This window comes from Catharus ustulatus, chromosome 5 (genome assembly GCF_009819885.2).
Source record: "Catharus ustulatus isolate bCatUst1 chromosome 5, bCatUst1.pri.v2, whole genome shotgun sequence".
Taxonomy (NCBI): Eukaryota; Metazoa; Chordata; class Aves; order Passeriformes; family Turdidae; genus Catharus; species Catharus ustulatus.
Genome location: NC_046225.1, coordinates 19,498,797 through 19,526,116, shown reverse-complemented (window position 1 = coordinate 19,526,116; position 27,320 = coordinate 19,498,797). Strand labels below are relative to the sequence as shown.

At 37.0% G+C, this 27,320-nt stretch overlaps 1 protein-coding gene across 4 annotated transcripts in view; it reads right to left on the bottom strand.

Annotated features, from left to right (window-relative positions):
• Nucleotides 1–27,320, bottom strand: part of GRID2 (glutamate ionotropic receptor delta type subunit 2) — a 698,066-nt gene that overhangs the window by 179,050 nt on the left and 491,696 nt on the right. For all 4 annotated transcript variants that reach the window (XR_004417944.2, XR_004417943.2, XM_033060210.1 and 1 more), the window contains exon 8: nt 20,116–20,235. Coding sequence is in view for 2 of the 4 variants with exons in the window: in XM_033060210.1 (XP_032916101.1) it covers nt 20,116–20,235 (120 nt within the window). In the remaining 2 variants the exon portion in view is untranslated. The remainder of the gene's footprint in view (nt 1–20,115; nt 20,236–27,320) is intronic.

Below are 27,320 nucleotides of genomic sequence, written 5' to 3'. Positions count from 1 at the left end.
ACATTTTCTTTAAAGCAGCTACTTTTTCCCAAATGCAAACAAAACCAGACAAAAAACACCTCAAAAAATCACAAATTAATAGATAGTGCTTAAAATTCATGGATAAATCATCCTTGGAGCTTAATTGAGAATACAGTTTTGAACATTTTGTTAAATGGAACAAATACCTGTAAAGTTGTGAAAATGTCTTAGATGTTATTACTACTGCATCTACATTTAGAGACCTGTCTTTAATTATCCATATAAATCCAAGAACTTCCATTTTCTGATATGCTTAAGACTCTTAGCTCCCAATAACTTTGGGAATTTAGATATCTAACCCCTACTAAGGAAAACCAGCTTTCTATGCTTCTGAAGTTTTCATCAAGTAGAATTTAGTTTGGAATGGTATTTCCCTCACTGAGGAACTATCATATAAATAAAATTAACATATATGTATTTATTCACGTTCCACACTTAAAATTTACTTTTTTAGTCCACCACTTTATATTATGATCTCAAATTTTAATGATTAAAATGATTAACATACCTTTTTTCTTTTTAAATTACTGATGTTTTAATTAGATAAATAGTCTACTGCTACAAAGAATGGGAACTTTGTCTATATGGGCTTTTCTATTTAGTGTCAAATCCACCAGGCTATTTCTAAACTACCCTAAAGAGCCATCCATGAAAACATGCCTAAAAGGGGTCTGACATATAGAAGGGATTTAAGCTTCTCTGAATTTTCTGCAGATAATTTAGTCTTGTTGGAATCTTAAAAAATATGAAATTAAGCATTTAAGCAAAAAGTATATGTATTAAATATAGATATATATGCATGTATTCGTGTGTGTGAAGAATTCTTCCTAGCTTACATGAAGATATAGTTAACAGTGAAAAGAATCTATACAAAGAATAACTCAAGCCAATAGAAAAATCAATCCAATATGCTACAGATAAAGCATGCAGTCTGACAAATCCACTAGTGTTTAAACATCAGGAATAGAGTTTGAATTGTGAAGATTAAGAAGAACTACATGGCTGAAAAAAAACCAAACACAAAGCAAGATTGAAGCGAGCATAATAAGTGATACCAAATCATGACCAGGCACCAGACCATGACTTAAGAGCATAAAACAGAATCGTCTCCTCCTCATAAATCTGTTGTAAGGACTCATGGTATTTCTAATTAACTGCTCCATCAAAGACTAAAACAAAAAGTAAAAGGTAAGTGACCCTCTTCTCATTTCCCATCCAAGTCACTTGGTTCATTAAACACTTACATTAGAGTGATAAAAGTCTGGTGAGTGATTCATTCATTTATCAGATGAAGAAGAAAATACAATTTGATAGCTTCCCCAAGTCTATCTATCATGTTAGGAAGGGATGAAAAGAAAAAAACTGATGACAAGAATATTAAGAGTTAAGAATGTAAGGACAAATGTGCTGGAGGTTAAGAAGAAAAGAAGAACCTAGAGGTAAAATGGCTCCCCGTGAAGCCATTAATCTCAGAAGTTGAACCACAGGCACAATTTCCTACAACTGTCTCAGCATAATGGATTCATTATTGCTATAAATACTGTTGATGGCGATGCTCTGCATTTACCGTGGGTACTTGGGAATAGAGAAGTTGGGGTGACTTTCCATTCAAAGAGGGCTCAATGATGAGGATAGGAATAAAAACAAAGAAAGGCCAATAATATGTGCTACTGTCCACAGGAAAACCATGTGTCTTTTGCAGGCCTGAAGCAAGCAATCCCTTCTAGGATCTCAGGCACCCTATGGAACAGAGATTTCCAAAAGATATATGATCTTCAGGAGGGAAAAGCTCCAGGGCTTTAGAAATAGAAGGAACTGGAGTCAGAAGTCCATCGCACCTTTGGGGAATTCAGGATATCTGAACATCCTGTATTTGAGGCCAGTCAATCTGTTCTCCCACAGAGAGCTCTGTGGTCTAGGGCTTTATAGGAAAACTGTAGGCCAGCAGCTATGTGTGCATGCATCTATATGTATCTATGTATACGCACAAATATTTTAATGAGCTTCTTTCTGAACTCAAAACTGAGCTCAGACAAAAAGTTTTCACAGGTACCGCAGCTTTTCCTAGTGCCCTGTGCTTTAAAAGAGGGGTGCAAATTAAAGGCACTCTAGCTACTTTTATAAGATATACTCATAGTTAAAAATTACAAGCAGGCACTGCATTTGGAATCCTTTCATTTGTTGAATTACAGGGACAAATCTGAGGGCAGTGGCAAAAAGCAACAAATAAATTTTTCTTTCCAATTATTTTTCTAACTTCTTAGGAAATCAGTAGGAAAAACTGGACAGTGAGCTTCTAACTATAAAGAGGAGCAGAGCTGATAGCTGTATCCAGCTTTTGCCATTTCACACTGACCATGTGAACTTGGAACACTTGGACAGCAAAAACAAAGGACACAACACAGAAAGCCAGCAAAGGAAGTAGCCATATTAATTTCCTGCCCACACTTCTCCCAAAATAGTGTTTTTCACTCTAAACTCTTCTGTTCCCACATTAATGAGATACATGAAAATGAACATCCTTACTGTTGAATCACCAGTGATAACACAAACCGAAAATGAAGAGGAAAAGATGTATTCCACATCTGTAATGATGTTATTCCACATTATTGAAGGACTTCTTCCTACCACTCACCTTGAGTTCCTGTGTGCTTGCCCCACACACGTCTCTAGTTTGCACCAGTTGTCAGTCTAAAACTCACCTCCAAGGGGTGATGCCCAGACTAGTCAAATCCCAGACACAGAGAAATGGAGACATGGAGAAATGCCAGCCAGGTTTGTACTTTTAAGCTAAAACCTGGCCTTTCTACTGATACAGAAATTGTCAGTAGAGAATTGCAGCTAGTTGTGAGCCTGTCTTCTTCAAAAATGCTGTAGGGATGGGTCGTATCCCACAAGACTGACTTGAAATAACAGCTACACAAGAAAGAAGGGAGGGAACTGTGTGGCAGCCCCGAGGCACTTCACAACAACTGTGTACCAAGATTGCTGCATCAAATACATTGCATTTTTAAAGCGTGTCATGATTCCTCTTCTTTGCTGTATTGAAAGAGATATGATTGTTTTCCCTTTCAGTAAAGACACAGGCAAAAAATTTAATAACTATGTCGCAACCTGGTTCTTGAACTATTTTTGCTTCTAATTTCCTGCCAAAGTATGTAGTCAGTTTGCAAGGTGACATTTGTAGAGGCTCCTTACAGATTGATTGGCTAAACTGCTGGGAAGCAGAGAGAATTCATATAGAGCACAACCTTTGTTTATTACAAAGTCAGACCTGCTGATGTTGCCACATGCCAGAAAAGTCCAACCATTCCCTGCATGTTTCTCAGAGAGGACCACTGATGCATGCAGATCACAAGCAGGACAGCAAACGAGAGGCTGGATGATCTGCAGAGTTCCTGAAAACCCTTCAGTGAAAACTCAGGTCATGGTGTTGCCTAGTGAGTGCTAGACAGGAAAGAAAAAAGCACTCTTTTATTGGAAAACATTCTGCATAGTAACAAAGAGCTGCTTGGAGGGGGATAGTGACTTCAGGCAGAAAACATGCAGATCCCTTCCCTTTGTGAGCATTGGGAGGCTCTCCTTCCCTACCCATCACAATTTACCTCCCTTTCAGACTTTTTCTTAAAAGCTACTGTGCTCTTGGCATAGCTCAGACTTTTAACCACTGACACATCAAATCCTCCATCCTTTCAAACTTGGGGCACTTGCCAAATTTGCATTTGATACAGAAAAAGTCATTGCTCTGTATAAAAACATCTAACATGGATTATTAATTGGTAATTCTACCAATAACAGCCATTTGTGTTTTAAGTATTTCTCAGTACAAAGAATCAGTTCTGTGCTTTGAAAACACAACAGATGCTGAACTGCTTGTGTGGCTCTGGACGTGTACCACATTTCTGTTTTCTTTCATTTCCTTGGCTTGAAGAAACACGTTGTCAAAAGACAAGACTTATTGGTTTATTTTTTCCCATTCACTCCTTTGTAAATATTGCCATAACATAGACATCCTGAAATACAAAGTGAAACATAACTCATCAAAAAGATCCCTTTGGGAGTTGCAAGTTATACATACAAAATACGTGTCATTTCTAAATTACAGTCCCTCCTGCAGTATAAACTCCCAGCCTTCCTGAACCAATAATGCTATTATTGAAGAATTTGTTTGATTACTTTGAAGTAAAACACAGGATTGACTGAAGTTTAACTACACTCCCTGATTTAACTTAATCAGATTTAATCATGGCATGAAAATCAAACCTCATGTTTTTGTGATGTGTTTTACAAAACTCTTCATAATAGCACGTGGTTAAAACATCAGACATGTTTTATGGCTCCATGTATGACTTCTCAGTTTTCCCAAATATTAGGGATCAACTCAGGGGTAACTCAGGGAGTTTGCAAATTTAGATCTTCTTTTCACTGAATTTTGGAGGAGGAAAGTTCTTACAAGCTCTTATAAGAAAGAAAACAGTGGAAATTAGCTAACAAATATCCCCAGATACCTTCTGCAGTTTGGAACTGCTTTTGAGAGCAGTACCTCCTCTCTGCATGTGTTAGGTGAAGATTACTTGTTAACACATGCTCCTGAATTATCTGACTGAAATTGAGAGTTTTTAATAAAATAGCAACTAGGTAATTATTCCAGCAAGAAATTAAAATGCCATTAGCTTTGTCACTGCTTACAAAACACAGACTTTGTTGATGTATTTTTAACAAATATTTTTAAAATATTTATATACAATTACAGAAAAGAATATGTTGTCATGATGTTTTTATAAGGCTCAATACTTAAATAAATGTTCTTAAACACATAAGAGCGCATATCATAGAACAAACAAGCTGAAATAAATAGTACAGCCATCACAACTTCATGAACAATTATTAATCCACAATATCCAACTTTCTATGATTTCCTGGCAAAAAAATACTCTCAACAAAGGAAAAATCCTTTTTGCTCTTTAGTTAAGGTTTGTGAAAAAGTGGCCAGTTTTAACTCTCACCAAGAGAGGGCAGTGACATATCTCAAAATAGTAGAAGATCCCATACAAGAGCCATATACCTTTACAGCAAGCATGATAGCAAATAATCTCTGCAGACATTTAATTTTAAATTCTGTGGAGCATTCAGCTGATGCTGTATTATTTTTAATTAACATCCTCCCACCCTTGAGTAAGTGTACTGTAGTGTTTGGAGAAAATAGAAAGAGACTGTGGATAAAACTGAGTCCTTATGAAGCAAGATTTTTTTCTTTTTCAAGCAGGTTTTTCAAAGCAGAATATTAAGAAATACCTGCCTTCTACTATGAATCACATTCATAGCAGTGTGTAAGCTTTATTTTCAGTTTTAATTAACTTCTCCAGAATGTGAGGACTTTACCTCTTATCTCTGTCCCATACCTTCTATTCTCTCAAATCCCAGAATGGCTAGTTAGAGGCTTTTTTTTGTTGTTGTTCCCAAGTCCTAAAGATCCTGTTAGGGGTAAGTAGCTGTACTGTGCTGTTCAGGATTATTGATTTATTTTTTTTAAAGGAAGTTAGTATACCCATTTTTTTGCCCTAGGTTGTCTCAAGACTCTTGGCTTGTGAAGCCTAGATTGTCCTACTCCAAACCCTGTAATTAAAATATGTCCTAAGTCTGTTATTTTTCATCTCCAAAAGACTGCAACATCTTCAAGTTCATGGCCTCTTTCACAGCTATTGCTATCCCCAAAGTCCAAAAAATAAAGCTGGCAAAAAGCCAGCACCTTTCTCTTTTTCACAGCCTTCCAATGGATAGATGTAGTCTAGAGGAAAATGTTTTGTCCTCTAAAGGAAGACTTTGGGGGTTATGTTCAATAGAATTTAAGAGACATAACACACAAAACCTGTCCAATGTGGCACACAGTTAAGTGTGATTTTCTTTGCAATTTTCAAGGCATCTTTCAAAAGGTATGGAGAAGAGAGGGGAAAAAGAGGGAGAGAAACATACACTTCTTTTTATCTATAGTCATTGGAGGTTCATAGCAGTTGGAACCCCTTTCTGAAAGTGAATTTAACTAGACTTATATGGGCTTTTTCTCAATTTCTAATGCAAATGGAATGAATAAGAAGACACAAAATAAAGTAATGATGAGGACAAACATTTCTTTAACAAGGTATCATAACATTCTCTTATTGATATTTTCTTTATTGACGTTTTAATTTCCTCTTGCAGAAATAATTTGTCTCAATATACTAGAGTGTCACAACAAACTAGAAAGCAGCTTCTAATGACTAATGGAATGACTGACAACTTAGATTTACAAACCTGTTAGAAAAGAGCTTAGAAAGAATATATAATGGGAATCAAACCAAAAAAATTGAGGAATTGATCTGTAAATAATATGGAGTATAACATTACATACCAAGCACATTAGAAAAAGGGGGATGAAGTCCACTGTCAGGAAAAGTTAATCAGAATTTCTTATTTACACTTTTTATCGTGTCTGTAATCACACCACATACATACACCCACACCCTGACACTGCTATTGTAAAAGCAGCACAAAAATATCCACCACAAAATCAGCTTGGCGTTAAATTCACTCCCCTTCAGACTGAACAGAAAGGTTTCAGTATGCAGAGATACCAAAAGCATTTGTATTCAGTGCACCAGTCCTTGTTTAAGGCAATCTGTTGGTGGCCTACAGTCACAGAGCACATAAAGATTATATTCTCATGTGGGAAGATATCCATCACTTATTGTTGGTCTTGTCATTCTTGCTTTCCTGCAGACACAGTAAGTAGCAAAGCTAAAAGCAAGCAGGGTGTCAGCTTTTCAGTAGTAAGGTAGCTAGAGCAGCTAGAGAGGACAGTAACTTTTAGATACTGTTCTGTGTACAGCAAGCCCCAAGAACAAACAGAGAAATCAATTCAACTATCCAGAATCAAGTATATCAAGAGACTCACTGATACTGGACACCAAACAAGCTGTGAATTATTCCAGTCCCTCAAATATAATTGGAAAGATAATTTGTGACCATATAGATACTGTGGAAATACAATTTACCTTAGTCTGTACTGACCAAAAGGCTGAACTTCAAAATATTTCTGCTAGCAACTGAACATGTTGGCAATCCAAGTTCTGTAGACTGAGATTTGGGTAAAATATTTCTATATATCATTACCACCATAGAAAAAATAGTTCACCTTATCTGTCCCTTGATAAAAGGGTTGTAGTTACTCTGTATTGGGATAAAGCAGTCAGTAGCTGTGCTGCTTGAATTCATAATGTCATAATTCATAATGGGTGGAGGCTTTCATGTGTATAATTTTTGAGGTTTCAATACCTTTCTGGTCCCTAGATTTATTTTCTCACCCAGAGACAGCTCCAGTAGGGTCCCTAATGTAGTTTTTACAGTAGAGGGGCATGGATTAAAATAGCTATTGTGCTGAGCTCGTTGATAATAATTTATATGGAGTTTACAAAAATACTAAAGTTTGTTCAAGATATGTTTAGCTGATAGTTTCTTTGTCCTAGTTTCAGCAGCATGTTTTGGGGACTTGTTGATAATTGCACCCAGTTTGTTAGAGAAGGAGCAGGAGATGAGCCCTTTCTTTCCTTTCCTTTCCTTTTCCTTTCCTTTCCTTTTCCTTTCCTTTCCTTTCCTTTCCTTTCCTTTCCTTTCCTTTCCTTTCCTTTCCTTTCCTTTCCTTTCCTTTCCTTTCCTTTCCTTTCCTTTCCTTTCCTTTCCTTTCCTTTCCTTTCCTTTCCTTTCCTTTCCTTTCCTTTCCTTTCCTTTCCTTTCCTTTCCTTTCCTTTCCTTTCCTTTCCTTTCCTTTCCTTTCCTTTCCTTTCCTTTCCTTTCCTTTCCTTTCCTTTCCTTTCCTTTCCTTTCCTTTCCTTTCCTTTCCTTTCCTTTCCTTTCCTTTCCTTTCCTTTCCTTTCCTTTCCTTTCCTTTCCTTTCCTTTCCTTTCCTTTCCTTTCCTTTCCTTTCCTTTCCTTTCCTTTCCTTTCCTTTCCTTTCCTTTCCTTTCCTTTCCTTTCCTTTCCTTTCCTTTCCTTTCCTTTCCTTTCCTTTCCTTTCCTTTCCTTTCCTTTCCTTTCCTTTCCTTTCCTTTCCTTTCCTTTCCTTTCCATCTGTTAAGTCATTTTTTGAGAATGTTCCGTTTCCCCGGAATGTCAAGGATACCACCTTCCTGGTATTTAATCTGGTGAGCTTCCTCTATACAGTCTGCAGCCTCTCTAGAACGAGGGCTGATGAGGGGCTGATAAGACCCCTGACCCAGGAGTAGACCCAGGCATGGAAAATCCTGAGTGGAAAATGGGAGAGAATGGGCCGGACCCTGAAAAAATGTTCAAATCCCCCAGCTGGGGAATTTTCACATGAACAAATACAAAACCCAGACGAGGTGGGGAAATACCTGGAAGAGAAGTGCCATGACGATTCCAATGAGAAAGCTCATTGCAATAAGCTGGGCTTCGGCATATACTTACCACATTAATTGCATTAATTGCATTAATTGGCCCTGTTTCAGTGAGTGGTAGGAGTGGTTTCATAATGGATTTATGCTATTTAAGTAGATCTTAATTAAAAGACTTATTTTCTCACTTTATGTTTAAGAAAAATATTTGTCTCAAGTACTATAATACACAGCTTAAAAAAACCCCTGACTAATGGGATCTTAGATCTGCACAGTCGATGGAGAAGCCACGCATTTTATCAGCAGTTAATAAATTTGGAGAGCTAAGAGTACCTGAGTTATAATTCATTTAAAACACTGACACCTTCTAGAGTCAAACTGATGCAAAACTAGCATCAGAGCTTTAAAATAAAATTTATTGTTTTCAAATGCAATCAAGTTATAATGCAAAATCAGTAAAAGTGTAGAGAAACTGAATGTTGCATTAAAATATTCATATAAAACACTTATGGTTCATTATTAAGGCACTCCATTAGAAGGCATACTTTAAATCAGATTTTTATGAGCGCCAAGTACATTATTTATTACAAAAGTGTGTTTAAAACAAACAAATAAACCCTAAAATCAAATCCAGCATTTCAGACTAAGAACTTTGTGATGAGGTTCAGAAGCAGACTGGTTGAGCACTGATCAAGAAAATATGCTAAAGCTTCTAGTTTAAATTGAAATGTTGTCAACTTAAATCTATGTATTTTTACCCCAATATATACATTTTGATATATTATGTTGCATTTTTCAGAACTAATTAATTTTTTAAAATATATATGACCTAAATTAGTCCCTTCTGCAATTTATCCCATTCTATCCTTTTCTGTTTACACAAGAAAGAGATTCTTTCCACTGCTACACTTCAGGAAGAAATGTCTGTAATATTTTTCATAGGTTTTGAGAAATTGAGAGAAGTAGTGTTGGAATAATGATGAGACTATTCTCTAACTGACATCTGCCAGAGGTGCCAGACAAACCTTTCTTAATTCCTTAAAACATGTTTGTCCCCATTTGCTTCTAGCCTAAAGCAGTCCAAAGCCTTGTTAGTGCATACAATTTCCTCAAAAACATTTTTAAAGTGGTTCTATCAAATAAAATTAATTCTGTTTATCAAAATTGAAATGTAAAGCATTTGTGCATTTTCTATTACGCCTGCTGTGCCTTTTAAAGCAGGAGTACACCATGACAAGAATATTTATTATTAAATTGTATTGTAACTTACCCTTTGATTAAGGCATTATATCATAACTTTAGAACAGGCAAAAATCTGAGCACTGTAATTTTAAGGCTGAATCATAAAAACCTTCCAACACTATGAAGGAACTATAAATATTATGAAGTCATTGAAAGCTTCACCATCCTAATTTTTATTATTTGCAAAGATCTCAAAAGGCACAAAGAGGTGTCCCTAAACAATTACATGGAGGTAACTTTTTATCTCTGGAAATCACATTTAAGATTTGTTTAATTGGAGGATATAGGAATAACCACTTTAGGGGAAAACAGATCTCAGCATTGCCATAAATGCAATATTGAGACAAAATGATATATCAGTTCTGCTCCTGAAGTTCTTTTAGCAGATAGGAAGACTTCACTGAAAACTTCTACTTTACAAATGGATTTATGCATAGTAAACTCTGCCACATTTTGAAATATATGAGCTGAGTTATGTAGTGGGAAACTACAGTACATTATAAATATGATACAGAATCCAAATTGAAGCCACAGGGACGGTTCTCTTTGTCTTCTCAAATATCACCATTTATTTCTTATTGGTCTTAAAAATACCACAATGGACAAAGATTTATTCCACTTTCAACTGTGTTTTTCTAACAACACTCAAATGCAATTTCCACTCTCTGATGTGTCTTTTCTCCTTTTTCTCTTTAACCACCATTGCACCCATGTGCATTTTCTGGTCCAGCCCAGAGATGAGACTCCCCATCGACTCAACCTGTTCCTCCTGGGCAGCACCTGCTCTCATCAGGCAACAGCTGACCCTTGACTCTTCACTAACATAACACTTTCTGACTCCTGCCTATAGATGTCTACAGCCTTCTGACAAATTTGGGAGCCTTTAGCAACTTCACGGATGTTTTCACATTTGTGCCTGCTCTAAATCTACTCCCACAGGTCTGAAGGCTGAGGCTGGTAGATATTACACATACACACTATATATATATATATATATATATATATATATATATCTACAATCATCATTTCCCAATCAGCTTATGATTTGTCTAGCTCCCCTAGATCCCAGACTCTGCTTGGGGAAGACTAAATGGATGAAATGTCTCTGTTTGGATTTCCCCTCCTTTAGTAGAAAAGCTCACTGAATATTTTATGGCCACAGAAGTAAAAGTCATTGAGCTTACCAAGGTTGCTTACCCCACTGCAGGAAAATAGTGCCTACTTCTATCAACAAATTGTCATTCAGCATCGTGCTTAATGAAATACACTTTCCACAAAACAAAACAAAGCGAAACAAAAAAACAAAAACAAAAACCCAAAAAACAAACCAGGGAAAACAAACAAAACCCCCACAAACAAAACCAACCAAAACCTCCAAAAGATCCCCCATAACCAACCACATACATACAAAGATATCTCCACCACAAAAACTGCAAAACAAGTTAAAAAAAAGACAAATGAACTTTTGTCTCTGATACACATGAATAGTCAGTGTCTAAAAGGAGACATTTTAATGTTTTCCTGCTAGTAGACTAACTTGGAACAAAGAGATTTTACTGCAAAAAATATATAGTTCTGCCTACTTCCGATTAATATGAGCATTCTTGGCCTTTCAGATGTACCACAGGGGCTCATCCAAGTTATCAGAGTCCAAGACCATACAGCCTTCTAGGAGAAGTCCTTCAAAAAACATGTGAGTTAGAAACAACTTATTGAAAGGTTGAACCAGATGATCTACAAAGTCCAGCCTGGACTGAAGTACAATTCTATGATACATTATCGTGGGATGTGGTTGGCAGAACACAGCAGGCCGTGCCCTTGTGTCAGTCTTGGCTTGCGCTTCTTGAAGAAAAAAACAATTTATCAAGTTCAAATCCTGTGAAATGGCCCGGGGACCAATAAGGCCAATGGTACTCTGGCCTTTTTCAGCAATAGTGTGGCCAGCAGGACCAGAGCAGTGATCCTCCCCTCTCTGCTCAGCACTGGTGAGGCCACCAGTGGATTCAGCTTTGGCCTCTCCCTACAAGAAAAGCATGGAGCCTGTCCAGAGAAGGGCAGCAAAGCTGGTGATGGGTCTGGAGCACAAGTGTTATGACTGAGGGAGCTGGGGGTGTTTAGCCTGGAGAAAAGGACGCTCTGGGGAGACCTCATCTCGCTCTAAACGTCCTGAAAGGAGGGTGTAGCAAGATGGAGGATTCTTCACTGAAAGGATGGTAAAGCACTGGAACAGGATGCTCAGGAGAGTGGTGGAGTCACCATTTCTGGAAGTGTTCAAAGAGCATGTATATGTGTTGCTTGGAGACAGGGATTAGTGGTGGGCTTGGCATTGGACTCAATGATCTCAAAAGTCTTTTCCAACCTCAGCAATTCTATGATTCTAAATCTGTGTAGATCTGCTTTCACACATTGTGGATTAAGATCTGGATTATAACACATAGATAGCTATCAGCCCTGCCAATGCTGTGTGCTGAGCTCCTAATTCTGTGAACTGAACCCTTTACCACCCTCAAAAGCCAAAATTTTATGACCCATTTTATACTATCATCACTTCATGCCTCCTGTGGAATTTTTGACTAGGGTACCCAAATTGCATAAAATTTGGGTGGAAATATATCACTTACTAGAGATATAATTATTATCTCCATCTTCACAAGATTAATTAGCTACAACACCCTCATTCTTTTGGTTTAATGGAGGGTTAAATACACATTACTTTTTCCTACTCCTAGAAAATATGTTTGTTCCAGTTAAAAGCATTTGCGAAATGAAGTAATTTTCATCAGATGATAGCTTTGATTGAAAACAAAGCAGCTCTAAAAAGCAAAAGACGAGCATTAAAAACTTTAATTCTGAAAAGAATCTATGATTCATTGACAGTGTCCACCTTAGAACAAGTAATTCCAAGTTGAGCTAAGTGTTTTATCCTATTAATTTCAAGGATGATGAGCCACATTCTGGAAGCATCACCCACTGAGTACTCTCATAAAGGTGAAGAGAAGTCCCTAATGGGATTTCCAAAATCACATAGAAGCATTACTGCCTGAGAGGTCAATGAAGCATTAAGTCCATTCTTAAATAATACACAGTTCCTTCTGACATTATTCAAAATGTCATTTTTGAGGCACTTCAAAGTTTCCAAGCACTTCAGATCTCTGAAGTGAGTTACAAAGCTAATTTGCTCAGCTGAAGCATTTGAGGATAAAAATTCACAACTTGCCAGCCAGTTCTGCAGATCCATGTTCACTGGTAGGCTTTCACAGCTACTCAAGCAGAAGAAAAAGCCATATAAGCGTAGTAAAGGTATTCCAAAAGTGGCCCAACCAATCGCACTGAAAACTGCAAAGAGTTTTGTCAAGATCAAGTTTGGAAAAACAAAAGTGTTCTAACCCCTTGGCCTGGTTGACCCAAGCCAACTGCGGGTGGTTCAAGAGGAATACAGAGTGAAGGAAAAATATTTAACGGATCCAAATCAAGTTTTACATGCTACATAAAACTGACCAACATGGAAATCCAAATTACTTTGCCAATATGGATATTAAAAACCCACCACCCTATTTCTACTATTAAAAATTTTCCAGGGCAAAAGAAAGAATCTCTGCTGCAAAAATGACTGAAGTTCTGTGTCATTCTTTGCTTTTATGCCCATTTTGAAGCAAAGAATAATCACACAGGAGCTTCTGTGGTTAGGCACTTACTTGGTTAGAAGCATCAACAGAAGACAGGAGCTGCTGTTCCCAAAATTTTTTAAATTATTATCAATTTTTGACTGATAATTCCCAAGTTTCTATTGTCATAACAAGATATGAAAGGAAATTAAAAACACAGTTTGAAAGTGGGAAATATTTCTCCTGTTTTTTGCTGTCAAGACAACTATATTTTCTGCAGGAGATGGGTAAAATATAACCTCTTTTCCAGATGAACAGAAATGAATAAAATGCATGAAACTATATAATTTAAAGTGCATAAAAAAGATTTGTCTCTCTCTGATGAAAGCAATCAGTCAAAATAGGCAGTTCCCAATGCACTGAAAATATTTTTCAGTACGAACATTCTTATCAGTTTTGACAGGACTGCATACTCTGAGCGAGAGAGATGAGCTCATCCCTGCCAAAGCTGTGAAGAGAAATACTACAGAGCACCAAGGTCCCAAGGGGAATTTCTGTTTGACATCTAGGTTTCCCTGCAGGGTTCCATTGCATTCTCTCCTTCCTGCATCCTGCATTTTGCCTTTCTCCCCGCACTGTTCCCAATGCAGGAGCATGCCCCTCTTCAGTGCAGAGTGCTGCAGTTATTCAGAAGCTTGAAAGAATTTTTTTTCCAAAATCATCTCTAGACATGTAAGTCACTGTTAAGGGCCATCCAGCCTGTGAGCTGGAAACTGGATAAACCTGGATCTTAATTATTTGAGCTGAATTTTCACAGAGCACTTATCCTTATTGTTCTAGACCAGGGAATCTGGACACCCATTGATATTACAGCCTAAAACAATTCCTCTTTTTACAACACACTGAACACATTGGAGCTCGGCAGGCATGGCTGATTGTTCTGCTAGGAAATAGTAGGGGGCATAACACCTCTATAGTGGACTGTGCTTGGGTGTGTGGGTATTAGTTTGGAGCTTGACTTCGAGGTCATTTTGCTCATACACTTAATCCTGGCTCTTATGGATTCCTGATGGGTGTTTTGCTCCACAGGTGAATAATTCATGTGGAATGGGTTGAGTTGTAGCAACTCCGCTCTGCATTTATCAGAAGGATGACTTGAACCTTTGTATTCGGTGTTCCTGGGGCAGCGTCCACCGAGCCACCAAATCCATCTCTGGCGTCTTTACTTTGCACTTATTACAAGCAATGAAATCCTCATCCAAAGAGCCTAGAGTCAGGGCAGACAGCTAAACAATCCAGTACCAAAAATTAGATTTCACTCCCCCCATCTGAATCAGGGAGTCCAAAAGCTGATAAATTCTCCAAATGGTACACTACTGATTACTTTGAGTCAGTCTGACTCTCTTTCTGCATCCCCAGATTTTAAAAGAAAATGTTCCATTCGAAAGCAGGAAGGATTTTTTTAAGACCTTTAATTTTTAAAATTCAAAAGTACAATTATGGATGGATACTTTAATCTCTTTTTCTGTCATACTCAAGTATGCATTTGGTTTGGCTTTTAAGCTAAGCAGAAGCATACTTCCAAGTAAAACACAGTTCTCTATTAATTCTAGTTTCATTGTGATGGAAATCGAATCCCTAACACTTTGCAGCCAAATTAAATTTCACTGAGATTTGATAAAAGATTTGCAGATTCTACCAGAAAGTAAAGAATCAGTCACTGTATCTTAATCTATTTATTGCATAGCACTAAATGAAGGGGGAAAATGCTACTCTTCAGCAGGCTTACCGGAAATTTAAGTACTGTGCTGAACTGGAACAGCATGTCTTATTTCACCAAGGTATTAAACTACCTCTTTATCTTTAGTATTAAGTAGTTTATTTCATTTCTAGAAGGGTGATTAAGTATTTAAAGTTGCTTTGCAAAGACTACCATGTCAGTACTGTGCCAGGTCCATCTTCTCCATCAATACTAGAGGCAAAGCAGTCAGACACAGCAACTTTTATTTCAACTTGTATTTTAACTCACTAGAAAATACTCCATCAATAATGTCTCTCTAAATCACAAGGGTATCTTTCAGTCACATCATAAATTGCACGTCAACCTTTAGAAACATCTGCACAGGTCACAGCTAAAAGGACCAGGTGCTGATACAAATATACTTTTAAAGTCACATTACACAGCTCTACCTTGATCATCCTCACAAAGAGAACAGGTGAACCCATCATTTACCTCAAGCAGCTTACCAAGAAGTTAACCAAGAAGGAAATACTTCACATGCTTTTGATTATTAAATGGGGTTAGTTAATAAGTGTTGGCAGAGCTCTATCACTTCTCTTTTTACCTAATGGCACAAAGGAGAATATGAGATAATGGATGCAGAAAATAAAGTTTTAACTTTATAAGAATATATATCAACTTCCTGAAGATCAAAATATATGCTTGGAGCATTGTGATGCAAGTGCAAGAAAAAAATATAGTGTATTAGAAAGAAAAGTCACTACTGTGATCAACAAGTGTTTTGAGATTAAGTGGAAATAGCAATTATTTTAATAGAATCGAAAAATGCAAAGCAGCTTTCCCATGTCTGAACAAATAGTACATCTATGGTGTGTTAACCCTTAACAGTCTGTGAAATAAAAACCTGCATGCACTGAATCTGCAGGGAAGGTCCTGCCACTTGCACTGGCAGAAGTGGAGAGGAACAAGGTATCTTCAGACAGGTCTCAATCCCTTTCACCTGAGATGCTTGGCATCACAGATCTCCCTTGGATCAAAATGGATAGCATTTCCTCCTTAAGACAGTCAAGCCAAAATTATTAGCACTGAACTCTACAATCCTGATGGACAAATGCAGATGGATCAAAGCATCCCTGGTGCCCCACCAAGGCTATCTGTCTTCCTGCATGCTCACAGCTCTATCCTTCCTCCAATGCATCTCTAAGTGTCCTGAATGCAAAGGAAACCTTGACATGGATATCTTGGTCTAGGCAGGAATTGCTGCAAGAGCCTGGTACATCATCTTGCTCCCTCACTGGGAGGAAATAACCTAAAAAATCTTCAAAAGAGAAAAGAAACATACAGGAGGTGGGTGTATGCTGATATGGGTAGGGAGCCAGAGCAGAACACACCACGATCTTCAAATGCCCACACGTGGTAAGAAAACCAGCATGGAAATAGAAAGAAAGTCCTCTAAACTTCAAAGGAGGTAGAACAGAGCCTTTGAAGGTGAGCCCATTGTGAATGACAAGGAGCACTGTAAGAAACATGAAAACCACTTTACTTCTGTGGTGCTGTTTCCTACACCACTAAGATGCAAGACAGTACCCCGAGCTATCAACTCGCTTTTGTTCATCTGTTTGTTGGATGGTTATTCACGGGAATGGTAGCTTTTATTTCAGCACTATAGATAAAAGTATTGCACTGAAATTTAAATGTCGAAGAATACATACTCAAATGTCAAATACCAACAGACAAATGCCAACAGAGAAATGTCAGAAATACACCCATGTCTCCCACTGAATATAACTACATCTGCACAAATGCAAGCCACACTATGATGTGTAAAAGTGAGAGTTTTTCTTCAGTTCCTTTGGGGTTGTAATACCACTGGTGTCAATAAAATCAGTACCTGGCAGCAATCTGAGCATATTACTCCAAGTACCCAGCTCTGGCAAGAAGTGCAGGCAAAGTGATCCATGGTCTGCAAGGTGATGGATAACATTTACAGTCATAAGGATACAAAATTGCTGTTTCAGGCAAATCCCACTCTGGGATTTGCTAACTCATCATTAAGGACAGAGCTGAACACAATGACCTTTCACGTGGATTCTCCCACTGCTTTCCAGGTATGACAGTAGCCCGTGAAAGCTGAAGGAGTGGGTGTGAAGACAGTTTTTCCCTAGATACATGGCCTAATTTGTCCAAATAAACAAACATAAACATGAATTCCTGGTGTATCCTAAACCATTTGCTTTTTTTGAATCCTGGGAATAATCACCTATGAATATAAGTGAACTTTGCAGAAGTATAAATAACTCCAGAACCCAAGCAGAACAGATTTCAAGCAGAATTTGGACTATTTAGAAACTCAAGTGTGTTTTAAAATCTTGCTTGCTTTATTAAATCAATCTTGCTTGCTTTATTTATCAATTGACTGATCCTCAGGAAAACAAAATAACAATTCTTTACACAATTCACTTGATGGGAATCTCTGATCCCAATGACTTCAATGGGCCTTTTGTAATGATTCTACCCTTCATTATCTCCTATAAAAGTACGTACTTGAAAATACGTTGATGAGGGAAGATGCATTAGCTTGGAAATTTCAGTCAGTCTGCTAATTGCAGCTGCTTCTACTAGAGTTGAGAAATAAAAACGCTTAGGTAGTTCTACAGTCAGATCACTAAATACATGAAAATTTCAAGTGCACTTTAATTAGTGTAGTTAACAAAAATATATCTGACTCCTGTAATTATTGTGATTTGCTTCCAATGCTAATAGCTCATATTCTGTAAAGTAAATCCTAATCCAAGACAGGATGTGAATTTTTTGTCAAATAGTAAAACCCCCTAAAAATTTTCTGTCTCTGAAGTGATTGTTCTAAGAAACTTACCTTGGTTTTTTCACTCTGTGACATTGACTAGAAATATCATATTAATTTAAAATTCTTGTATTTTTCAATTTATTGCAAAAATTTGAAATAATTAATTGGATTTTTTAAAAAAGAAACTTCTGAGAACAATTATCGTATACAGTATATACAGAACTTTCTTTCCTGTACACCTCTTTCTAAAGGTTTCTCTGGATTATTTAGTCTTGTATAGGACAAAAATATGAAAATTTTAATCTGTTCTGCTCTGGACCCTTTCTTCTTTTTAACCAAATGCAGTACATCACGTAACTCCATGCAGAGGCATTTACTGAATGTCTTTTTCAACAGGAAAAATTTCTTATAAGATCTATATTTAATTTTAAATGCTCATCTTGGCAAATGTAATAAAAACTCACATACTTTTAGTATCTTAATTTTGAACTTTGCTTTTCTCCTCAACAGGATTGTATGATGCTGAGTTTCACCACAGAATTATATTCTGAGCAAAACTCTATTCTCTTTGACCAACTTAAATCCTTGTCTCTCCAAAGACAGTGAACGTCTCCTTGTTCTTGAACTATCATAAGGAGTTAACAAGGAAGGTTCCAAAAGCCTGTTTGTATTACCCCACTGTTTCACACAAGTTAGGTGAGCCCACAGTCATTAATATCTGTTTTAAAATCAAACTCTACCATAGCTTAAATTAACAGTACGATTCTAAATTACACCATCAAAAATAGTTAGAATAGCCAGGAAATCTTTTTGTACTTCTATATTTCCAAGATTTTTCTGTGAGTCTACCTTTTTCTATCTTTTTGGGAATGCAAGAATACAATTTAGTGTTTCACTCAGGCATTCACCTGGACAGACAGGTCTGAAGTCAAAAAAGCTCTAGTCAAAATCAACCAAATAAATTAAATGAAGAGATACAGATTTGTCTTAGGAAGGTAGCTCTAAAGAATAAATAGTTCCTCAGTGCATAGCATGGAAAATAAATCAAAATATGTTGAAACAGACAGAGTTAAATGTAAGGAAATAAGGACTTATCCAACATTCTGGTCTCCAAAGACTCTGTGAGGTACCTCCAGACATCAGCCAGATCCAGTTCTGTCTGGTTTCTGAAGCATGTCAGGACCTCTGCTCAAGGTGCCATAACCATAGGCTGGTGTGTACATTAGGGTATTGACAAGAGATGAAACAGCACAAACAGAAAAACAATTCCAACAAATAGTGGAGGGAGAAAGTTCAGTTTTTAGACACTTTAGACAACTTATTTATCTCTTCCTTCTTTCAGAGCACTTATCTGTTGCTCCAGAAGGTATGCAGACAAATGATGCACTTCATCATATAGTGACACTGACACTTGGAACCAGTTTACATATAATAAGAAAACTCTCATTTTCTTTCAATCACTTCATGTTCCTCCTATACAAAACCCAGTATGATGTGATACACTAAATGAAGAGATCGTGGTATTTTTCTGGAAGTCTGTCTTTGAAGGAGAGTTGCTCCTGGAAGAGTCTATCTGTATTTTGCTTACCTGTGACGTGCCGTATGATTTTTGCCATACCAGATAAGCAGTTGTTCAAAGGATATTCACTGCAAATTGAGACACGTTTCCACCATTTGTTACACTGGACATAAATTTAGTTTTAGACTGGCAAAACCCGAATACCAAGAAAGAGTAATTCTGCTGGACATATCTGCCATTTCCTGTAACAATCCAAGTCCAAGCCTTTGGACTGTGTCTGGCAGCTGAATGCATAACATCAACTTATTCTGTAAAAGCTAACTCCTATTAAAACACCACGCATTTATTTAATGAAGAGGCTATATAAATTTTATCTATTCTCTTTCCATAGCTATGAATGTTAACCATCTAGCAGGCAGAGCATCCCACTTTGAACAAGTATCAGGGACCGGTCTAGGTGCTCTAACCATAATTCAGTGTAAAATTTGCTATTTTGGGCAGGGGTTGTAAGGGTTACAAAACAACTGGTCTTTTGGGACAGTCCATCAGCAGCTTAACACATTCTGCATTGCAAATGATATCCTGATCAACACAACCTGCTCCAAGACCTATTTGACATAATAAAATAGATGAATATCTCAAAGTTCAAAGCTTTTCTCCCATCTCTTACTCCTTTAATAATACAGAACACCATGTTATCTGCCATCCAATGCTTTTCTATTAACATGGAACACAAGAAAAGTTTTGAAAAAAATCAGAAAAAGCAATCTCTTGTTGAATATATGTAGCCTCACCTTGCGGATGCCTCTGCCAAGATCTTCTCCATAGTTTGTCCCCAAAATTTCAAAATGCACATTGGGATTCCCTCCATTTTCTGCAAATTCCAGTTCTCCAGTCAAGCCATTCACTCCACCCTATTGGAAAAGCAAAAAGAAAATGGACTGAAAACTTCTAAGCAGGTAATTGTACCAACCCTCTGTTTCTTAACGACCTTCATGAGCTAACTATGCAGAATACATAGATAACTACCAGAATTAGGATCATTTTCCAAAGATCATGTTTCCCTAAAAATTTTGAAGCTTAAATTATTCTGGCCTCATAATGAAGTTTTTCACAGAAGAATTAAACTCAGCAATGCTAAGCAGATGCAATACAAGCAATAGTCTTACTCTTAGCATATTTGCACTCCAATTTTTGTTCTTTGCTCCCTCAGCATATATGTATTGCTATTTAAACTCCAACAAATTTTAAAAAAACCAACAAAATTTGCAAAGAAGTTTAGTGGAAGCAAAGCTAAAGACAAATACATAAAAGAAATTGCACTAAATTTAGTTATGTTGACTGATCTTTTCCCCCTCAAATGTTTCTCCCCCATGAAAGATTTCTACATGAGGGCAGGCTGAGTTTTAGATGAAGTTAGACTTTTTTGAGCTCAATTTATGTGATTTGCACAAATGAAGAAGGGATTAATTCAAAGTCTAGCTGAATGCACTGATTTTTATTTTCCCTCCCAATTATCCTTTACAAAGAATACATGAGCAACAATGCAGTGTCACTTCAAGCTTGCTTTAACATTTTTGCTGTTGTGCTGGAAGGGGTTAAAATACTAGAGATGAAACACTAGAGTGAATAATCCCCACAAAGAATTAGAGCTGAAAGGGCTATACACACCACAACCATACACAAAATATATTCCAGAGTTAATTCAACATGACACACATTTCATCTTTGTATAAGAACTATGATGACCTGAACTATAAAATCAACAGAGCCATGTGAAATACTGATAATGAAAACCTTTACCCTTCAAAAATTTCTTCAGTTTACAGATTAAAGGAAAATTTGATGTTTAGCCCTCTCCCTCAGAAAAAAAAAAAAAAAAAAGCTAAAAAATATTTTAAGTATGTACAAAAAATTATTAAAAAAATATTAAAAATCTGCCTCTGGTGTAAAAACCCATGAAATGCATAGCTTTTCCCCAAATCATATGGCAAGAACTTTTTAGTTGTGATTGATGGTTCACTTAGAAGATTTTTTTATTTAAACTGGAAAACCTTGAAGTATAAACTACCTAGCTAAGCACATGAGCTTTGCTGAATCACAATATTAAAAGCTCTATTCTTATATCTTCAGTTTGTAAAATTCAGGAAGGAATACAAAATTTACATCTCCATTGCAGATTGCTGCGAAATAACAGAATGTTCTCCTACTTTTATAAAACATTACTGTGATTATAACAAATGAAATTGTTCATTGAGATGACACCTTTAGAATTTAATAGACGACTAGAAACTAATACTGTCAGGGAATAACACATAAGCAATTATACAATAAAATAATAATACAAATATAATAATACAACTATTTTATTATTTATTTTACAGCGAAAACCAATAAAATACTTTGTGTCTATATATATATTTAATGATTGTAAAAAATATTTTCCATAATATTTTCTTTCTATAGTATTCACTTTTTTTATTCAGTATTGAAACAAAAATAAATGTAAATAAAAAAAGAAAGCAAAAAAGTCAATAGCCTGATTAAGGGTACACCTAAACATATTTTGCAGGAAGACTCTGGCAATTGCAGACCAGACAATTTCAACAAACGTTGAGGTTAGCAAGACACTCTGATTCCTTTTTATCTTGATCACCATCCTGCAATAACCAGACCTTCATGGCTTTTAGACTGGGGTTAGCACACCTCTGGCTAGTTCAGAGTAAAGACAGAGTGAACTTGTGTTTATCCACAAAATGACTCGAACATATCCTTTGGTAAATAACCAAGTTTCACAAATATAAACCTTTCCCTCTAACTTAAGTTTGACTTCATCCTACTCATGGACCAGAAGCAGAAACCTGCTCCATATACCTTTTCTCTCATAGGTTCTTATCTGGCTTTTTGAATACCTGAGGCACAGATTCACAGAACATGAGATGGAGAAATGCCTGCAAAGTGGCACAGATCTGCAAGAATTGGAATGCCCAGCTGATTGCTCAAAGCCTTCATCTGGACACCTTACCAGATACTGAATTGGTTATATTATACTTAGTATTTCCTATATGGCTTCCTAAAACTTTCCCTGCACTGGGTATTAAACCTGGGGCTCGGAGGTAGGTAATGCCTGAGAATTAATTAAACTGTTACAGACAACCTGAGCAGCACCATGATTTCAAATGAGCCACAAGCAGGACCTGGGAAAAGGAAGGGAAAACTCTGGAACAAGAAAGGAAATATTCAATAGAAATAATTATGATGTCTTCAAACAGATGCTTTGTACAGCAGAAAATAGAAATGAAGAATATAGGATTTTCAATCTATAAAATTAAAGTTTATTTTTAAATTTATTTTCCAGACTGAGAATGGTCCCAATGCTCTAAAGAACATGAAGATAAAATGTAAATGATTTTTGAGACATGAGATGGCAATTTAAAATGTTAAAAAACTTTAAAAGTTATTTTTTATAACCTTTGTCCTTATTTGAGCAAATACGGTTAAAAAGAATTCAAAGAATCATTTGACTCCAATTACACTTGAAGTAATCCATCAATCAGTTTCTTAAGAGAACACAGGATTCTTTGGAAATATATATCCCCTTACATGCAGTACAGGTTAACAGAATCACCTAATATGTTTTAGAATTTGATCTCTATCCAGAAACTTTGTATAAATTTGTTTAACTTGATTTTTAAATGGCTGCAATTGTCAGGGCAAGATACAAACTCTAAGTCTGACAGCTTTATTTGTCTGCAATCCAGTCTTAACCACAACAGTGTTATTACTCATTTATCTATTTTGGCAATCTATTATTCTTTGAAAATTTCTCATTAAGGAATATCTTAATCAGAGTTTCCTCTCCTGGACTGGGTACATGTGAAAATAATGTAATAGGAGCTCCAATTAGAATGGCAATGCTGCCAGCTTGGGGAGGGCAGAGACAGAAAGACAAAACAGCAAAGAACCGCCCATATAATACCAACAACACTAAATTTACAGGAAATTTCTTGGAGATCTGGGTTTCTCCTCCCTGTCTGGGCCTGATGTTGTTGGACCTGCAGGCCATGCAGTCCTGCTATTGCTCTCTGCTACTCCTCATTGTCCCACACAGCCTTTTCACAAGGCTTACACAGCTCTGGCTGCTGCTTAGGGCTGATAGAGTGGAGCAGGATATCGCCTAGGAATATTTTCCAGACACTGCTCCAGCTTTTGTGAGTGGCCTTTCACAGTAGGGATCTGTCTGAAACACTTGATTTACAGCATGTGTTTTATCCCTCTGCTAGTGCACAGTGGTAGGAGATCTCAGAGGAAATGACCATCTGTGTGACAGCTACTGATGCAGTAACTTCCTGATGAGATTTTTCCAAGTGATTTCAGTGTTAATCATGATAACGGGCAAGGGCAAAAGAAATTTTTCATTCCATATAACTTAGAGAAATAATACTATTTGGGAAAAAATGAAGACATATTTGTTATCTATCTTCTCAAATTCTTCTAAGGTTCAGCTGCAACCATGCAATTTCCTGACACATATAAAAGTGAAGAGTGAAATGTCAGTTGCTAGGCCAAAAATGTTTTACTTATGATTCTGATCACTGCTCTGGGCTTTGCAGAGCTGTTATAAAGCCTGGCAATATAATTAAAGCCTACTTGAGTCCCATTTAGACTGGCAAGATAAACTGCAGTTTATATATTCTTAGGCACTACTATACTGTAAGTCCCTGAAGAAAGCGCTATTTACACAGCAGTCAGGACCTCACTTGGGATTGGCCAGCTTGCCAATCATCAGCTATAAAATGCTGTACTTGCTCTCAGCTCCTGTTCAAACTTCCTCTACTTTTTTCTTCAGGTACAAGCTGTTTTGCAATTCAGGATAAAAAAAAAGTGGCTATAGGCAGAAAAAATGCTATAAACTGCTAGTAAATACACATTTCACATTTTATTCTGGAAAAAGTCTGATCTTGAGAACATTGCTGAGTTTTCGACTAGCACAGGCAATCCAATCTACAACATGAAAAACAATTTGGCATCTTTATTGTGTGTCACCACTGAGTGTCACTGACATTTCTGAGACCAGAACTAGTTGACAATTCCACCTATAATTCACGAAATGGCAAGAGGTACAACTCATTTTCCCAAAAGGGACAGGCTCTGTGTGGCTGCCAGCACTAAAAATTTGCTGTTAGTGAGCTAAACAAATGTGACTGGGAAGAGCCCTGAGACATGGGAGAGAAGGAATGGGCAGAAACTTGATGCCATCTTGCAGAGTTGATCCTCCCTATAATCCTACTTACATTTATTCCCAGGCTACTCAGGAAGATTAATTTTTCCCAAAGTAGAATTATTTTCTAGTGATACTTATTCCTCCAACTGTGAAACAGCTTTACTGAGGAATAAACAAGTGAGCATGTGTTTAGGGATAGCTCCTATTACAAAAGTGAATTTAAACTAATTGCTGGAGCTGGCCAAATTCATTAGAAGGATTGTATTTCCTGATGAATTTAACTGTTTGTTCAGTTCCAGAAAGGGCAGAAACAGATATTAGATTTAAATAATTGTGGTGGGCTTAAAATGTTTTCTTTAGGCTTTGTCCAATCAGCTGAATTCACAAAGAAAAATCTGCTTTTGTAGCTGTTTGAAGAAATAGCGATTCATGAGTCAAATGCTCAACAGTGAAAAGTAACAAATGACAATAAGGAATGATTTAGAAAGCTTTTTTATCATTTCAAGAAATGTTGGAAACTCTAATTTCTTTTCATTGTCTACTCTGCTTTACTAGCCAATTAATTATAAAAAACCCAGTTTATTTACCACCAGGTAACAAATTTTACAATTGCTGCTGTAGGTAAAACATCAGCATCCCTTTCTCTTACCTTCTTCAGTGGGTAGCCTAATAAAGATTTCCCACCTCTTATTTCCCTCTCCAGAAATCAAACAAAGATTTACCTCTGCAGCTAAAACCACTGCAAGATGTTCCTGTTTCTGGATCTTTTCAGAAAAATTCTCAATTCTTTTTCCCTTCAAAACCATACTTGAGTATAATTTGACTCCTAGTGAAGCTACACTGAGAGGAGGGACAACTTGAGATGGGTGATGATTTCAGCTCTGCAATACAGGTCACCATGAAGGGAGAATTAAGGTTTGCAGAGGATGGAAGTTCTTTTTCCAGGAGTATTTAAGAAATCTCAGAATGCATTTTCACCCTGAATTATATCGATATCTTACTATGATATTCATTATACACCACCCCTGGAAACAGTGGTGATTTCAAAATGAAAAAGCAGAACTTTTATTTCAGACACTGTTTAAATACCATGTGGTAACTTCCTCCTGTTTTCTTTCAAAATTAAGGGAAACTCATAAATTTTTTTTGAGAAAAAAATGTATTTCAGTTTATTTTACAGGATTCTCCAGGACAATAGGAGAGAAAGGATGTTTAAAGAGTAAGGCAAGATTGGAAAGAATAATTCTCAGGAAGAGATTAAGTGGGGGCTTTTTTCCCTTCATTACTTTTAGATTTTATTGTTTTTCTGATACCTCATCAATGCCAAATTTGTAATTTCAGAAGTACCCAACTGTGATCCCAAGGTTCTTCTCCATAAATGCTTTAGTGAAAGAAAAGGGAAAGTAGGTCACAAACCAGAATTCCTATTCTTGTGCGATTACAGCTCTCAGCTGCAAACTTAGCTTTCCTCTGCCTATGGATTGAAATGCTACTGACATCCACACAGAGTAAAATTTCTGTATTTCATTTGGATTAAATTTTGACTTTCAATTTTAGCACATTACTTCTAGAAATTCATCTCTGTCAGCACAATGCAGTGTAAGGAGCATTTGGATTTTTCAATTTACACCAAAAAAGTAGTTTCTTATCAAAGCCATCTAATTGGAATAGCAGAGAAACCCAAAAGTGACAGGATGGAAGCATGGTTAGCTGCACAGATCAGGAATTTCTTTGGCATTTGATTCATTTCTTAGCAAGCTAACAACAACTCTGGAATTTCCACTTGCTTCTGCCTTCTTGAATGCTGTCATAATTCTCCTGGCCATTTAAATGGAAAAGTGTACACAGTACAGTAATTTCACAGTTATAAGTCGCACCTGATTATAAGCTGCACGTTACAACACAGAGTGTGATAAAAGGTATCTATTCTATCACCATTTGTTGAGGGTGGGGGCAGTGATCCTTATCTCCGTGGGAGATATTCTGCTAATGGGCCATCCATTGAAACCAGGCAGGGCATTGTTCTTTATCTTTTCACAACCCATCCTTCCTCCAGCCAGTCATTTTCTGCTAATGGCCCACTGAGTCCCACTGTGTGACTGAGAAAATTACTGCATCCCATTGGAAGTTGCTCCAGCCAGGGGGAAGAGCCCAACATTTCTTACCAAGATAAAAACAGAGGTTTTGGGACACTAAGGGAGCCCCTTTCTCCACTGGACTCCAGAGGAAAACCGGATTTCTCCACATCACCACTGGACCTCTGGAGGGAAACTGCACCTTGTACAGGAGCACTGCTCCAACTGAATCACATCTCTCACTGCAAGGGGACTGCAGCCACCATGGAATGGGACTGCTACCAACACCTGCCTGACAGGGTGTCAGGTTGTACTCTGACTTTGTCAGGGTTTGGAGTTTGTTTCTTTGTAGTACTGTATTTCTATTTTAATTTCCCTAGTAAAGAACTGTTATTCCTAATTCCCATATCTTTGCCTGAGAGCCCCTTGATTTCAAAATTATAATAATTTGGAGGGAGGGGGTTTACATTCTCCATTTCAAAGACAAGTTCCTGCCTTTCTCAGTAGACACCTGTCCTCCAAACTAAAACAGCAACTTTTCATTCTTTGTCCATATATAAGCCGCACCTGGTTATAAGCTGCACTTCGGGTTTGGACCAAAATTTTAGTCAAAATGGTGTGGCTTATAATAGTGAAATTACTGAATTTACAAAATCCAAGGTGAGAAGAGAACCAGCCTTGCCTGAAACATAGATAAAAA